This window comes from Babylonia areolata, chromosome 31 (genome assembly GCF_041734735.1).
Source record: "Babylonia areolata isolate BAREFJ2019XMU chromosome 31, ASM4173473v1, whole genome shotgun sequence".
Classification (NCBI taxonomy): Eukaryota; Metazoa; Mollusca; class Gastropoda; order Neogastropoda; family Buccinidae; genus Babylonia; species Babylonia areolata.
This window is the reverse complement of record NC_134906.1, coordinates 16027656-16045555: the sequence shown is the minus strand read 5'-3', so window position 1 is coordinate 16045555 and position 17900 is coordinate 16027656. Positions and strand designations below refer to the sequence as shown.

General features: G+C 45.2%; 1 protein-coding gene across 2 annotated transcripts in view; it reads left to right on the top strand.

The window, feature by feature from the left end:
• Positions 1–17442, top strand: part of LOC143275830 (uncharacterized) — a 40850-nt gene extending 23408 nt beyond the window's left edge. The window contains exons 2-3 of one of the 2 annotated variants that reach the window (XM_076580114.1): positions 12436–15481; positions 15804–17442. In XM_076580114.1, coding sequence (XP_076436229.1) covers positions 12436–15453 — 3018 coding nt within the window. In that variant the 3' untranslated portion in view covers positions 15454–15481; positions 15804–17442. Of the gene's footprint in view, positions 1–12435 lie in introns of both variants that reach the window. The other variant, XM_076580112.1, reaches the window with a different exon arrangement.
• The last annotated feature ends 458 nt before the right edge of the window (positions 17443–17900 follow it).

Genomic DNA, 17900 nt, shown 5'->3' with positions numbered 1-17900 from the left:
GGAGCGCTTTGACATTGTGCAGCGTGATCCATTTTTGACTCACTTGTGTAAACAAAGTGAATCTATGTTTTAATCTGGTGTTCGGTTGTCTGTGTGTGTGTGTGTGTCCGTGGTAAACCATTTTCTCTGGAAATACTTTGTCTGCCAATACCAGATTTGGCTTAAACATAGTATGAAAAAAAAAATCTTTACATTCATACCAATAACAGCATGTAAGTCTCCCGCATTAAGCCGTATTTCCTAATCATTAACGGTTTATTACACTGAGATTCGATCCGAAATCCGAAAATTCTAAAAACTGCTTCCCACTAGAAGGTAGCTTGTGTTTGAAGATGACATGACCTCGTTTTTCTTATTCACAATTGAAAGAAATAAAAATTCTGGACAGAACACTTACAATGGTACTAACTACACCACTGCATAAAGATATTCAAAAGTGGACACAGAATTAACTGAAATGAACATACAAGAAAAATTGAATCGATGGTCTCTTTCAGCCAATTGTATTTGTATTTCTTTTTTATCACAACAGATTTCTCTGTGTGAAATCCGGGCTGCTCTCCCCAGGGAGAGCGTGTCACTACACTACAGCGCAACCCATTTTTGACTCACTTGTATAAACAATGTGAGTCTATGTTGTAACCCAGTGTCTGTGTGTGTGTGTGTCTGTGTGTCCATGGTAAACTTTAACATTGCCATTTTCTCTGCAAATACTTTGTCAGTTGACACCAGATTTGGCATAAATATAGGAAAAATTCAGTTCTTTCCAATCATCTTGTTTAAAACAATATTGCACCTCTGGGATGGGCACAAAAAATAAGAAAAGAAGCCAAAGTATATGCAAACTGAATTTACTGTTATATTTTTTTTATTCTCTGAACTTGGAACTTTGATCTGATATTCTGACACAACAGCAAGAGCAGTCATTTTTATCATTTTTTGTTCAAAACGGAACTTCTTTTGCAAAGCATGGAAGTTATATTTCTGGTGCATGTCTTTGCTGCAGATAGTAAAAACGGGAAATTAATCATTTATTAATGCAAGGGGGGTTAATTTGCTTTAAACTGATCTTTCTCATCTTAAACATTACATTTTGAAATTATACCCAATACATAAAAAGCTTGTGTGTTTTACTCTCAGTGTACAGGGCTTTCACTATGTTCATTCGCCCAAGTGGTCTTTTTCGGAAAATACTAAAATCAATAATATGAGTGGACTTATTGGCTGAGCCCTGAAGGTCATGGGCAAAAATCAATTGCGTACACATATTTATATCTATTCAAAGCACGTGCTCATATTCTTCACGAACGTGAAGGACGCCATTTTGTTTCAAGTTGTTGACCTGCCCGTTCAGTCCTATATTCAATGGACAATACACGATAACATGTGATGGAAAAAAAGTTGGAGAAGGAGACCGTTAAATATTTATTCACAGAAAGATTTGTGAACGCCTCATCACTTACTGGATTATGCCCCAAACTGCCGTAAAAATATCAACAAAATCAGTTGGAATTCACAGTTAAAAATAATAAACCATGAGAGTTAATGCCCTTGATGAAACGTAAAAATTTCCAGTCTTGGCTTCTCTCAAAATGAAGTCCTTTTCACTTCATACGACGTTTAGAAGTACTTGTACTTGGCTCTACATGTTATTAGTTTATTAACAAAATACTCAATTTTCATATCAACTTTAAAACTATAAAACTAGAATGAACATAAATGAGAAATTGAATCGACCGTGTCATACGATTCCCGGCAGGTGTAACTAAACTTGTACATCTATCTAGATCCAGAGAAAAGGGCTAAATGTTGCAGTGTGATTGCGGGGATAGCTACGTCTTCTTTACCGCGGACTTAAAAAGAATTTTTAATTGCCCTTAAAGATTTTTTAAATGCCCAAGATACACCAGAATAATATGATTTAATCAGCGTTCTCACTGCGAATACCGCAATCGATTTATCACCCTTTAAAAAAAAAAAAGCATGTTTAAATGTTAATTTTTTTAACGTCAGTTAAGGAGCCACGATAGTGTATTGGGTAAGACAGTTTCTTCTCACCTTAACACGCGGGGTTCGAATCTGCCGTCAGGACTTTTTTTTTTTTTTTTTAAACCGGAAGCTTTAACAAATACAGAACACATTTTAACGATTAGATTTTTAAAAAAGTGTATCACAAGTGAGTCTTGAAGGCCTTGCCTCTCTTGTTTTTGTATTTTTTTTTTCCTGTGTGCAGTTTTATTTGTTTTACTATTGAAGTGGATTTTTCTACAGAATTTTGCCAGGAACAAGCCTTTTGTTGCCATGGGTTCTTTTACGTGCGCTAAGTGCATGCTGCACACGGGACCATGGTTTATCGTCTCATCCAAATGACTAGCGTCCAGACCACCACTCAAGGTCTAGTGGAGGGGGAGAAAATATTGGCAGCTGAGCCGTGATTCGAACTAGCGCGCTCAGATTCTCTGGCTTCCTAGGTGGACGCATTACCTCTGGGCCATCACTCCACTGTAGACTGGTTTGTGCAGATCTAGAGATCTACCATGTGTTGTGGTGTGCTTGAGGCAATGACAACGTCTCCTTTACCGCCAAAATAAAAGAATAATGGAGATATAATAAAACACACAAAAAACAAGATCGAAACGGCGTTATTACGTCCACTACAATCAAATACATTTGTCCAGGAAGAAGAAAACGTCAACATTGTTTTAAGTATTGAAGTTAGTCAGATGCACCACAGCAGTGGGGATTAGTCTGCTTGCTTCGGAACTGCACATGCTTGGTTCAATCCCGCTCGCATGCCTTTTTTATTTATTTATTTTAAAAAAATAAGTTTTCTCCCAAGTTTATTTTGTATATCATATTTGATACAGAACACTTTTCAACGATTTTTAAAATCTCTCTTTTTTTTCTACTCCTCATGATTCCTTTACTAGATAAAGCACGAAGCACAAGTGAGTCTTGAAGGCTTGGCCATTTGTCTTTACCGTTCTTTTTGCTGTTGCAAGTGTCATACCAAATTGGATTTTCCATCATAATTTTGCCAGGGCCAACCCCTTTGTTGCTGTGTTATTTATTTATTTATTTGTTTATTTTATTTTTATTTTTGACTTGTGCTAAATGCACACTCACACTACACATTCGGTTTAATGTCTCATCCAAATGAGTTGCGGCCAGACCACCACTCAAGATCTATTGGAGAGGGAGAAAATACCGCCGAGTGGGCAGTTCAAACATGTACGCTCAACTCCTCTCGCTTCCAAGTTGAACGCGTTGCCGCCACACCAGCGTGTGTGTGTGTGTGTGTGTGAGGGAGACAGAGACAGAGAGAGAGAGCTGCCCATGTTTTTGCAATCATGATATGAAATAATGTTCACCAGAAAAATATAAGTAAAAACGTATACAATGAAATAAGCTAAGTGTTTAGACGCTTGTGTTACAATATATTTTGGAGAAGAGAAAATATTACTAGGATAATGTATATTTCATTCCTTTTATTTTCTTAACCTATTTATCTATTTGCAGTATCATTTGTTTGTCTATTTTCTATTTCCATTATTGCTTGTTTGCCTGATTATCTATTTCCAGTATTGTTTGCCTGATTATCTATTTCCAGTATTGTTTGCCTGATTATCTATTTCCAGTATTGTTTGTTTCCCTATTTATCTGTTGGCAGTGTTGTTTGCTTATTTATTTGGTTGCAGTGTTGTGTTTAATGATAATAATAATGTTCATTTGTAAAGCGCTTACCCAGCGGCTCTGAGCGCCTTTGACAATACACATGTTATAAATAAGAAACAGGGGGGAAAAAGTTAGATACAAATCGCTAATTACTTATAAACAGTGTAACATCACTCACGACTCATACAGCTCTCTGAAATTACTCCCATAGTTAAATGTTAAGATAAAAAAAAAAACAACTAAAATTACGACTCACACGGATCTTTCACTTAACCCACATAATAAAATATCAAGATACAAACTCGCTAGAATTAATACTAAAAATTGTAACAACACTAATGACTCACACACACCTCTGCTTCACCCCAGCACTCCAACCGGGTGAACCCTCACATAAACACATCGACGCACACACATAAAGACGGTCTCGGGGGAGAATGATCTATTGTTAAAAAAATGTTTGAACAAGTATATTTTAAGGTTAGACTTGAACGATTTTGTAGTGGAGCAGTGTCTGATGTTCTGTGGCAGAGATTTCCAAAACCAAAGGCCATAGTGTGTAAATGTTCAGAAACATGGGACTTGCGTCTGCACTCGCATCGCGGGATTTCGAACATGCGTGTGTCTGATGATGAATGCGAGCCAGGGCGGGGTGGCCTGTACATTTTTGCCAGGCCAGAAAGGCGTGATGGTGCAGAACTGTTCAGTGAGTTGAAACATGTACAAGCTATTTTAAATCTGAATCTTTCAGATACTGGAAGCCAGTGTAACTTATATAGAAGTGGCGTGCATGGATGTTGTGAGAGGCATTAAGATCAGGCGAGCAGCTGAGTTTTGGACTTTCTGTAGAGGTTCTATGACAAAAGAAGGCAAACTATCAATAATATTTGCAGTATTGTTTGTTTGCCTTATGATCTACTTGCAGTATTGTTTGTTTGACTATTTAGCCACTTCCAGGATTGTTTGTTTGCCTGTTTAACTACTTGCAGTATTGTTTGTTTGCCTGATTATCTACTTGCAGTATTGTTTGTTTGTTTGCCTGTTTATCTACTTGCAGGATTGTTTGTTTGCCTGTTTATTAACTTGCAGTTTTGTTTGTTTCCACATCTATATATTTGCAGTATGTAGCTTTGTCCGGTTGTCCAGTGGCGAGCAGGAGAGGTGATAGACATGGACACGAGGTGTGCCCGACATGGACTGACACCTTGACGGGTGATAACTGTGGAAAAGAGGGGTTGGTGGTGGGGGGTATCAGACGGAGGGTTGTAGAGGACAAGCTGTTCAGTAATCTGACAGACTTCTGGCTGAGGTGTAGCGGGCATGTCTCGTGGGTCGTCTGTTCTGCCCTCGGAAGCGAAACATATCAAGGACAGAGAGAACACTCATGTGGAGCGTTGGTCTGGTGGTAATGCGCCTGACTAGGAATCTAGTGTTCACTGGTTCGAGTCCGATACAGGGATCGGGATTTTTACCACCTCCCTCCACTAAACATCCAGTGGTGGTCTGGGTGCTAGTCTTTCGGATGAGGTCCTATGTGCAGCAGGCACTTCGCGCACGTAAAATAACCACGGCCACAAAAGAGTTGTCCCTGGCAAAATTTTGTTGGCTGGAGCTATGGGGGCTAATACTGAAGCCTATGTGGGTGTGTTGATGCAGGATATACTTCACTGAGCACCGGTACCAAGGCATGGTTTTCAGAGTTTCTTGCTACTTTTTGATTGGCAATTCAATATATTGAATGTCTTCGCCAGATCATAACCCTGACTCCTGTAAATCACTATTGTCTCCGCAGGAGTGCAATCACGCTTTCGGGAGAGATGGTTTCTGGCAGCAAGCTGTTACTTTGAAGTCCATTGTAACAGACTGTAGTTTCAAGTTTAAGGACACAACTGTGAGATATGCAGTGGTCAAAATGATTCAAAATATGTATGCTGACAAGTTTAGCGCTTCCCGCCTTTATGGCGGATTGCAGTGCTCAGAACGATGTGCTTTGGCATTTCCATTTTCCACTTGTGAAAGCACAACACATATCTTGTGAAACAGAGGCAGTGATTCTGTATTTCCTTTCAGGAGCATTTCTTTCCAGTTAAAACACACTCCATAAAGTCCTTTGCAAAACCAGGAGCCTTTTGTTATTCAGTCAAAACGACGCCATTGCTGGTGGCCAATGACACTCTTGAGCTTCTCTGTAACTGAATGAGACAGTGGAGAGTGAATGCTGCCTCTTTCAATCTTCTATCCTCTGATGCAGAAGCAACAAAAGCGCTTTTAATGGTTCGGCTTGTGTGTGTCTGGTATGTACAATAACTCATTACGGTGATTTGGAGCTGCAAAATCTATTTTGCACCCAGAATATTCAGTCATGTGGTTTGGATTTTGAAACAGTGGGCGTTTCACTTGCATGCATAATACGTCTCTCAGCATTGATAAACTATCTACTCGTCTTCGCCAATGATGCTCTTTTCCGTTTATTCGCATACATGGTTAAAAGCGTCCCTTTGGGTTTCCTTTTACTCTGTAAATAATTTGTCTCTTCTTCTGTGCCTATCCACATGCCTCAGAATTAGTCCCTTCCGAAATATTTTGTGGTAGTATGCTTCGGCTGCCACAAGATCTGTCATGTATTTGGACGATCACAATTCCCTTGGTTAGAGTAGCTACCTCTTTGATCGAGTTTTCAGCAATTTTCCACACTTTCCCCCAATTGATAGCTCTGGTCTTTAGAAACTGGGTTCGTTTTCTTCGCTTTGTCACACATGATGCATCAATCTCTTGGGAAAAAATTCCTTGCAATGCAAGTTATCTTTTTTTTTTCCTGGGAGTTGATGGTCAGGCTCTGGTATCCTCCTCTTTGGCTTTCTGTCCTTCTGTCAGTGTTTCACTTTTCGTATTTAAGAACGTGTTTGACATTTTTAAGATGAAATACGTACAATGTACCCAGTCACTTTGCAAACTTTGCGTAACCTTCAGACTTTGTACGGGTTTTGTGAACATATCGAATTTCATATTTCTCAGTCTGAGCCTTCCTTTGTTCGGTCACTGTCGTTTGTCTATCTCGAAGTTGTTTTTATTGTAAATGATGCAGAATTTCTGTGTCCACACTTCCGAATTTTCTGTTCAACAGAAAGTAGGTAGATGTAAGTTCATTATGGGCACTGTGGCGTTGCAACCAACAAGGTATACCACAGACTTCATCTATATATTTCTAAGAAGGAAAAGCGACCAATACGTACATTCAAACTACAAATAAATCCCTGCAAGATTAATACAGTGTGATTTCTTTCATAGAAATGCACTGGGAAAAGAACAGAAAAAAATCACGCTGCATTTACATTTTGACCCTTGCGGTCGGCTGGGACATAAACCATGTAAATAAGACGTGATTAAATGCAATACTACATATTATATATAACACAAACATATAATAATGCAGTGCATAGTTGTGGCAGCAGTTACCTGACGGTGCTAAAGAAATCCTTCATGTAGTAATCAGGTTGCTGGCGTTTGAGCATTTTCAGTACACCGGAAGTATTTGATTACGTGACAAGCTATTACGTCACTAATCCAATTTCAAAGTCATTCTTGGAATAGCTCACTCCTAGTCATTTCGGTAGACATAAAGAAATTAAGTGTGTGATGAAATATGTGGATATAGTGCTGTTTCAAGCACATATACTATACGTGGGGTGATGGCCTAGAGGTAACGTGTCCGCATAGGAAGCGAGAGAATCTGAGCGCGCTGGTTCGAATCACGGCTCTGCCGCCAATATTTTCGCCCCCTCCACTAGACCTTGAGTGGTGGTCTGGACGCTAGTCATTCGGATGAGACGATAAACGAGGTCCCGTGTGCAGCATGCACTTAGAGCACGTAAAAGAACCCACGGCAATAAAAAGGTTGTTCCTGGCAAAATTCTGTCGAAAAATCAACTTCGATAGGAAAAACAAATGAAACTGCACTCAGGAAAAAAATATTTTAAAAAATGGGTGGCGCTGTAGTATAGCCATGGCCATGTGTCACTGTGTTGGCCATAGCCATATGTCACTGTTGGGCATGGCCATGTGTCACTGTGTTGGGCATGATCATGTGTCACTGTGTTGGGCATAGATTTAGATTTTGTTTTTCCACTTCTATGTCCTCATGTGTGGTATAATGCACAATTGTATATGTGTTGTTTCATGTAAGGCGCTCAGAGCCCATTATATGGGAAGTCTGCGCCATATATGTGTGTGTTTTACGCGGATACGAAATATGTATTTAACCTACATTTATGTTTTGTAATCAGTATCAGGTCAGGTCAGGGGCATAGCCCTTGCTACTGGTACCATGTAACCCAGTATTACCTGCCGCATGTGAAGTCTCCCAACGACGGACCAGGCGGAGGAAGAAACCTTTCCCAACGGCTGTGAAGGCGGAAGAGGATGACCAAAGGGCAGGGGGAGCTCTTATCCTTGGCTGGAAGTCCTCCTAGGAGACGGAGCTCTGAAGAAAAACCTGCACCTGCTGAGGCCGTCCTACACGTGGCAGTATCTGCACCTGTGGGGCTGTGAGCGTCGGTAGGCGAGAGAGTGGGGAAGGGACTGCACAACTCCTCCTCACTAGAAAAAAGTCACCTGTGCTGGTCAGGCAACCAGGCTAATGTTGGAACAACGAGCTAGCCTTCAACACCTAACTTTTCCAAGCCCTGCGGTGATGGAGAAGTGGTAACGGGGACAGGCAGAGGATGCTGCTGGCAGTTCCTAGTCACGACTCTGCACGCAGGCAGCTGTGGGGTGATAGTCGTCCGCCGTAGACTGGGGCAGATGCGGCGCCCGTATCCTCCCACAGTGTCAGAGCAGCCCTTTTTAGGGACAGCACTGCTCTCCCCACATGGGGAAGGGGAGATAAAAAGATCCCTAAACAAAGCCTGCCTCACCTAGTACCTAGTAGGAAACCGCACCTACTTGGACATCCGACACTAGCGGTCGAAAACAACAAAAGAAAAGAACCTGGAGTTATGCCCTGACTCCCGGGTGTCTGTAATGTTCGCACCCTCTTAGACAGAGACGACAGACCAGAAAGACGCACAGCACTCATTGTTAGAATGATTGATCGCTCTGAGCGAAACTAGGTTTGCCAGTGAAACCCAGCTGGAGGAAGCTGGAGGGGGATACACCTTCTACTACATTGAGAAGCCAAATGGCAAACCAAGAACCTCAGGCGTAGGCTTTGCCATATGAACCAAACTTGCACGACAGCTTGACAGCCTTCCATGTGGGATAAACGATAGGCTGATGACCCTGCATCTGAAGCTGTCCAAGGATCGCTTCTCCACAGTCATCAGCTGCTATGCCCCGACGATGACCAACCCTGATGACAAAGAATTCTCTACGAGGAGCTCAGGCGCACTATTTCAGCGATAGACAGAAAGGACAGTTGATCATCCTTGCGGATTTCAATGCCTGCATCGGCATGGACTTCTCCTCGTGGCCAAAAGTCCAAGGACAGCACGGCACTGGCAAGTGCAACTCCAACGGACTGTTTTTGCTCTCGCTCTGCACGCAGCATGGACTGACCATCACCAACACCCTCTTCCAACAAGCGGACAAGTACAAGAACACGTGGATGAACCCCCGCTCCAAGCAGTGGCACATGCTGGACTATGTGATTGTCCGGCAGAGGGACAGAGGTGATGTTTCCATTACACGCTGCATGAGAGGAGCAGTCTGTTGGTCAGACCATTGCCTGGTACGCAGCAAGATGAACATCAGACTTGCACTCAAGCTCCAACCAGCCAGGCAGAAACCCCCTAGGAAGCTGAACATCCACCGCCTCCCTATCACCAAGGACGTGCTGCAGCAGCAAATCCAAGCAGCTCTTCAAGAAATCCCTGCATCAACTGATGTAGAAGAGGTATGGAGCACCTTTAGAGATGCTGTGTACACAGCAGCAGCTGACACATTCGGCTTTGTACAGAGGAGCCACAAAGATTGGTTTGTTGAGAGCGACTCTGGAATCTCCAAGCTCCTGAACACACTGCATAGCCTCCCTTGCCTGCCCTTCCTTGTCTTTATTTTCTACAGTTTTAGAGTTATACATACGTGTGAATGACTGGTGCGAAAGCGCTTTGATTTGTCTCTGCACAAGATTCAGCGCTATATAAATACCATTATTATTATTATTATGACTGCCAGAGGAAGGAGAACTAGTCACGACATGAAGACCTTCCATGGTGGTCTCCGAGCTGTTTATGGGCTGAGAGTCACAGGATCAACACCTGTCCGAGCCTTGGACCAGACCACCGTCCTGACGGACAAGAAAGACATCCTTGCCCGCTGGGCAGAGCACTTCAACACCCTCATCAACTGGGACTCGTCCGTATCTGACGAGGTAATTGCAGCCCTCCCACAGCTACCAGTCAGTGACTCACTAGCTGCCCCTCCCACCAAGGCCAAGACCCAGAAGGCCCTGAAGCTGACAGTGTCAGGAAAAGCATCAGGAGCGGATGGAATCCAGGCTGACATCTACAAGTATGGAGGCGAGGTGCTGACAGACAAGCTGACCACCCTGTTCCAGTCTATCTGGGAGAGAGGGGAGGTCCCTCAGGATTTCAAGGATGCTTCAATTGTCTACATTTACAAACGGAAGGGAGACATAAGATCCTACGATAACTACCGTAGAATCTCTCTCTTCTGCATTGCCGGCAAGATCTTCGCCTGCATCAGACTGGTTGACCATGTCTCCAACACAGTCATCCCTGAAGCACAGTGCAGCTTCCGCTCAGGCAGGGGAACATGTGACATGGTGTTTGCCGTACGCCAGATGCAAGAGAAGTGCCGTGAGCAGAACAAGGAGCTCCACATGGTCTTTGTAGACCTGACTAAGGCCTTCGACACGGTGAACCGCCGTGGTCTGTGGAAGATCCTCCTAAAGTTCGGCTGCCCAGAGAGCCTAATCCAGCTGATTGCGTCATTCCACGATGGCATGCAGGTGAGAGTACAGGAAAATACTGACATGTCGGATCCGTTCCCTGTGGTAAATGGAGTGAAGCAGGGCTGCGTCCTGGCACCCACACTGTTCTCCATTCTCTTCTCTGCCATGCTGATTGACTCCTTCCAAGATTGTGACCAGGGCATCTGCATTCAGTTTCGCACAGACGGCAAACTTTTCAACTTGCGGTGACTCCATGCCAGGTCCAGGGTGTTTGAGGCACTGTTGAGAGAGTTCCTTTTCGCTGATGACTGCGCGCTTGCTGCACACACCCATGAGGACATACAGTTCATTATGGACGGGTTCTCAACCTCCTGCAGGCGCTTTGGACTCACCATCAGCCTCAGCAAGACCAAGTCCATGTACCAACCAGCTAGCTCACAGAACGCCAGTGCCTCCACCTCACCTGCAACCAAGATCGATGACACAGAGATCTAGTCAGTCGACAAGTTTGCAACCTGGGCAGCACCCCATGTAGCAACGGAGCCCTTGATGCAGAAGTGACGCTGCACTTCTCCAAGGCCAGCTCCGCCTTTGGCAGACTCAGCAACAGGCTGTGGAACAACAAAGGCATCAGGCTCAGCACCAAGATGAAAACCTACAGAGCTGTTGTGCTGACCACCTTGTTGTACTGCTGTGAAACATGGATGACGTATCGCCGCACATTCAACAACTTGAGCAGTTTCACCAGAGATGTCTACAACGGATCCTCGGCATAAAGTGGCAAGACAGGGTCTCCAACCTCCAGGTCCTAGAGAGGAGCAGCCTGCACAGCATCGGAAGCCTGCTGATCCAGTGCCAGCTATGCTGGACAGGACACGTTGTCCGCACGACAGACAGCAGGATCCCGAAGATGCTTTTGTATGGCCAGCTGAAGGAAGGCCTCTGTGAACTTGGAAGATCCTGCAAGCGCTTCAAGGACACCTTGAAGACAAACCTCAAAGCCTGTGACATAGACATCGCTTCCTGGGAAGCTGATGACCCTGACCGCTCTCGCTGGAGGATGCTGTGCTCTAGTGGCATAAAGACGTTTGAAAAGAAGAGAACACTGGCCATTAAGGAGAAGCGTGAGCGAAGGAAGCAGGGCTCAACTTCTGGAGACGTTTTCCCTTGCAACACCTGTGGGAAGTGCTGCACATCCAGGATCTGCCTCTTCTCCCATATGAGGACACACACCGACAGATAAGCCTGCCTGCCTACTCATCCGTCGGTCCGACGGGAGATTCCATCATCATCATGTTTTATAATTATGTTTTATCAAGATTTAAGTGTGTGATCTCAGAGAGATAACAAAACTGAGGCCCATAAGTGAACATGAACAGGCTGTGAAAAACATTACTCACACCCCTGGAGCGTCGGTGTAATTTCGGCAGCTCAGTGTTGATTGTGGTCCCTCCTCTTCCCCACCCTTCATCCCACCCTCCACAACTCTCTCACTCCTCCCATACCCTCTCTCTGTCTCTCTCTCTCTCTCTTTTGTCGAATATTTTGGGCCACTCGTAAGGAATCGTATGGACTCGGTGCAAGAAATTATCAAGTTTTCAAATGACATTCAGTTATCCATTGCCGGGAACGGTAGTAGTTTCCGGTTGTTTTTCGGGGGTAGGTCTGCGGGGCGATGGGTGGTTATTATGTCTATATATAAAGTGGCAGAACAAATGCATCAGTTTGGAATTAAATGTTTTTGTGGTCATCAGTGTTCGAATATTGCCATCATTATATACATGCATGTGCTGCCCACTTTTGATGAATGGTTTCGCTAGATTCATTCCAACGTGTGAATCATGTTGCAGGGAGGGGGCGGCGGCAGACGGAAGGAGACCGACACAAACACGTGCAGTGAAGCGGACGGCTTCCAGACAGAATGTGCGGTGTGTCAGGACAGACTGACTGAACCCTGCACCATCCCCTGCGGCAACCACCACGTCTTCTGCCTGACGTGTCTCAAGGGGCTCAGCACTCACCGCTCCCACAGGAATCACTTTCCCTGCCCGCTCTGCCGGAAGCTGGTGCGGATCCCCCTAGGGGGCGTGACAGCGTTCCGAGACAACAAGACCCTTGGCCAGAAGCTCCGTTCCAAACTCCCTGCTTTCAGACCCAGGTCACGACATCGGCGACGGAGGCCAAGGTCAGGGTTGAGGTCAGCGGACTACGTGACCGTGTCGTTCCCGGTGTTGGGCTATTCGGATGAACTGGAGATGGACATTCTGTCCACACTTTACACACATCGCGAGGGTCAGGCCGTCAACCGTGAGCGTCTGATGGAGGCTATCCTGGATGAGATCGGTCACGTGCGAGACATGCACCCCAGTGACTCGAGACACCAGAACGGTCTGTGGCTGGGTGAAGACGTGGGCCACTCAGACTCTGACCAAGACGATACGCTGAGTGACGTGCACCAGCCCTCGGTGCCGGACAGCAGACGGTCCTCTGATTTCCCCAGACCCGTGGACACAGAGGACTTTGACATGTCCGTGGTGCTGCAGATCATTGCCGACATGGAGGAGAACGACAGACGGCGAGAAGCCAGCCAGGGTTCACGGCCCACACCAGCAGACTGCCCTGTGTCCCAGGCCCTGGGCAATGGTGTCTCCCTGCAGACAGCAGACACTGGCACTGATAGGTCCCAGACTGCACAACACGCCAGCGCGTCACACAGATCTGACACCAGCAACATCAGCAGTGCTGCACCACGGACACCAGAGACAGGCAACGCTACAAAAAGGGGAGCACAGTCTGACAACACTGTGTCACCGACTTCAGAGACCAATGATGTTGAATCACACAGATCAGAAACCAGTGGTCACACATCACAGAGATCAGACACTGACAGTGCTGTATCACAGACACCAGTCAGCAGGACTGTTAAACCACGAAGATCAGAATCCTACAGGGCGGCATCCCGCAGGTCAGCCATCAACGATGCGATGCCAGAGAGACCAGATAGTTGGGCTACTTCGTCAGAAAGGAGGGATGTTACGTCGCAGAGACCAGAAAGCAGGTCTGCTATGTCAGAGAGACCAGAAAGTAGAAGTGCTGCAACAAAGAGACCAGAAAGCAGGTCTGCTACGTCAGAGAGACCAGAAAGCAGAGGTGCTGCAACAAAGAGACCAGAAAGCAGGTCTGCTATGTCAGAGAGACCAGAAAGCAGAGGTGCTGCAACAAAGAGACCAGAAAGCAGGTCTGCTATGTCAGAGAGACCAGAAAGCAGAGGTGCTGCAACAAAGAGACCAGAAAGTTTGGCTGTTGCAGCAGAGTGGATGGACACTAACACTGTCCGGTCACAGAGACCTGAAACGCACGGTTCCTCACTGCAGAAGACAGAAGTCAACCATTCAGTGTCACAGAGGTCAGCATGTGGCAGAGGTCATCCTGGACGGGCCTCCAGCACGTGGTGGGCAGTGAGGCACAACACTGACAGTGCCAGGCCCCAGAGGTCTGGTGAGGGGTTAGCCGGACTGATAGCTGCAAGGTCATCATCATCATCATCATCACCATTATCATCATCGTCATCATCATCACTCCAGTCTCCCCCGGGAAACTTTATCTGTGACAACACCGTGGAGCCGTGTCCTTTCAACACTACATTGGAAAACGACCTGGGTTTCAGTGACTATGCTTTCGTGCCCAGGCCAAGAATGGGGTCCTTCAAGCTGGCCATTGCTGCCGGACAGACAGTTCCAGCACAGTACAAAGAGGACAGCCCCTCATTGTCCACCCTGACACGTCAGTCCTGCACCTCGGCACCAGGTGAGGGAGTCACCAGAGATACCGTCAGTTCCCGGGTCCAAAGCGGTCGTCTTGTCTTGCCAGCAGAATTCACGAAAGGTGAAATCAAGGAACTTCCTGTCAGAATTGATTACATTCACAGGCAGACCACAAACCAAGGTCCCCGTTTTGAAGCAGAGCAGAGAAGTGAAGAACAGCTTTTTGAAACAACGAACACTGACGTTACAGGAAGTGAAGAACAGCTTATTGACATGATGGACTGTTCTGACAGATACTGTCCTCAAACACGGCACACAACGCAAAGGATATTAACTGTCCCACAGGACCGTGTCGTTGGGAACAGTCGCGAAACACTTCAGCAGTTGGGTTTTCGTTCACTGTGCAAAGATACAAGGAAAGCAGCATTACTTAATGATTTACCAACACCCCGTCAAGTGGATACGTCAGAAATTATTTCACATACCACCCAGCAACAGTCACAGCGAGATGAGAGAATACCAGGACAGAATGAAAGACAAGCATCTGAGATCCCCACAACCACTGCAACCAGAGCAAAACAAAGGGAGAGAAGCAGCAAGCCCAGTGTGGCCACCACCTTGTCACACAGCCTGTCTGAAAGGGCAACTCCAAGAGAAGTGACACGCCCACACAGGGATCCTCAGACAGAAGCTGGTTCCCACCTGTTGACACGTGCTGCACCGGACAAAGACACTATCTCGGGGCTTGGTGTCTGTGCACCGGACAAAGACACTGCTATCTCGGGGCTTGGTGTCTATGCACCGGACAAAGACACTGCTATCTCGGGGCTTGATGTCTATGCACCGGACAGAGACACTGCTATCTCGGGGCTTGGTGTCTATGCACAGGAGCGACAGGAGGAGGAGTGGGCCAGCAGGCTGCGCGGTGTGCAGCGCCGTGTGATGTGCAGGACCTCGAACAGTGGGGCCCGTCACACACTGCGGGGGACACAGGCACCTGCCGTCACGTCCACCCCTCACCCACACACCCTCACCACTCTGTTTGCTGATGATCATCTGTTCCTTATGGATGGACACAGCGGCTTGGATGTTGTTCATGTGTGATGCAGACCACTGGCAGAAAGGGAGGAGGGTGGGTGTATATGTGCATCTTGACAGCAGTTGACACGCCTCCTGAACACGCACACACACATACCAACCAGTGGCAAACAAGAGACACTGTGACATTCAAAAAGAAAAAAATAAAGAACAAAAAAGAAAAGAAAGAAAGAAAAAACAAAGAAAAGGCGAAGAAATTCTTAGTGTGCAGTAATCTCCAGAATGAAATTCACAGTCCGTATTGATGAGGGGTCCATGTTTGTAGAGTACAGGTTTTGGTGAGAACTTGAAGGACGGCTCCACACCACTCAGTGCCTACCTTTTCTGTGATAGAGTCGTTGTTACTTACTTTGCAGGTCGTGGTCACAAGTTTGAGGCCACACTGACCATGACGGACTGTATGGACAACAGGCTGACCCCTGCTGTGTGTCCGGTTCCAGGCAGGTCCGTTACAGACACAAGTTGTGGGTCAAACTTTCATCCGTCTATGAATAGTTTGTAAATACTTTTCTGTTCTTTGATTGACTTGTTGCAACTACTCCCCCCCCCCCCCCCCTCCATCGTTTTCTCTGTCTCTGTCTGCCTGTCACTGTGCCTCTCTCTCTCTCTCTCTCTCTCTCTGTCTGTATTTATATGTATGTCTCACTGTCTCTGTCTCTCTCTCTCTCTCTCTCTGTATTTATGTATGTCTCACTGTCTCTGTCTCTGTCTCTCTCTCTCTCTCTCTCTGTGTATTTATATGTATGTCTCACTGTCTCTCTCTCTCTCTCTCTCTCTCTCTGTATTTATATGTATGTCTCACTGTCTCTCTTTCTCTCTCTGTATTTATATGCATATCTCACTGTCTCTGTCTCTCTCTCTGTATTTATATGTATGTCTCACTGTCTCTGTCTCTCTGTAGTTATATGTATGTCTCACTGTCTCTGTCTCTCTCTCTGTATTTATATGTATGTCTCACTGTCTCTGCCTCTGTCTGTCTCTCTGTATTTATATGTATGTCTCACTCACTCTCTCTCTCTCTGTTTTATATATGTATGTCTCACTGTCTCTGTCTCTCTGTATTTATATGTATGTCTCACTGTCTCTGTCTCTCTCTCTGTATTTATATGTATGTCGCGCTGTCTCTGTCTCTGTCTCTCTCTCTCTGTATATGTATGTCTCACTGTCTCTGTCTCTCTCTGTGTATTTATATGTATGTCTCACTGTCTCTGTCTCTCTGTATTTATATGTATGTCTCACTGTCTCTGTCTCTCTCTGTATTTATATGTATGTCTCTCTCTCTCTCTCTCTCTCTCTCTCTGTATTTATATGTATGTCTCACTGTCTCTGTCTCTATCTCTGTCTTTTGTCCGTCTCTGTTTCTGTCAGTGTCTGTGTTTTTCTGTCTGGTTCTGTCTCTTTGTATCTCTGTCTCTTGTCTGTCTGCCGGTATCTTTGTCTGTCTGTCTGTCTCTATTTCTGTCTGTACGTCCTTCTGTTTCGCTTTGTCTGTATGTCTGTATGTATGTCTGTATGTATGTCTGTATGTCTCACTCCTTATTGTTTTCCTCTTTTTCTCCATGAGTCCTGTTGCTTCCAGAGAATGATATGTCGAGCGGACATACTTCGTATGGAGACATATTTTTTTGTAAATCTTGTTGTTTTTTTGTTCTTTAATTTATTCAAGTGGACCTGTTGCAGTTTTGTCCTCTCCAGGTATTTATGACAGCACTACCGAGCTCTGGCTGTGAGATGGTGTGGGTGTGATACTAAAGTTTTACACCGCAATATGCCTTGTGATCAATCGTGGCTTTCATGTGTGAGAGAGAGGAGGGGGTCGATACTAAAGCGATCGTTTTCTCAGAACAACTTGTATTTGTAATACTGCTGTACTTGGGGCACCAATAGTACCAGGTGATAAGAACACATGTAAATGCCGTCATCTATCGCTTGCACTGTTTCACAATGATGTGCCTTGTGTTGTATTGTGTCGCAATAAAGCTTGCATTGCTGGATAACATACCTTCATTGTTTTCATCACGTTTATTGTCATTCACTCTGTCTCCTGTCTCTCTCTGTATAAATATCATAATGTGTGTGTGTGTGTGTGTGTGTTAAAAGAACGAATGAGGTGATTCACGCGCGCATATATATATATATATATATAGAGAGAGAGAGAGAGAGAGAGAGAGAGAGAGACTTTTTAAACCAAAATGTGCGCGCGCGCACGCACACACACACACACACACACACACTTTCACATTATTCATTCATGATTTTATCCCCTTATTCATTTATTTGTTCTTATCACTTTGCGGCCTTTTCATTCTCAGTTTGGGCTTGAAAGAAAGGATTGATATTTTCCCCAATCAGCCTGTTTGTAGTACAACTTTGGAATTGCATCATTTCTTACATCGTTAGATTTAGATTTTTTTTTTATGAAGTTTAAGAATAATTGGTAAATGATCACTGCC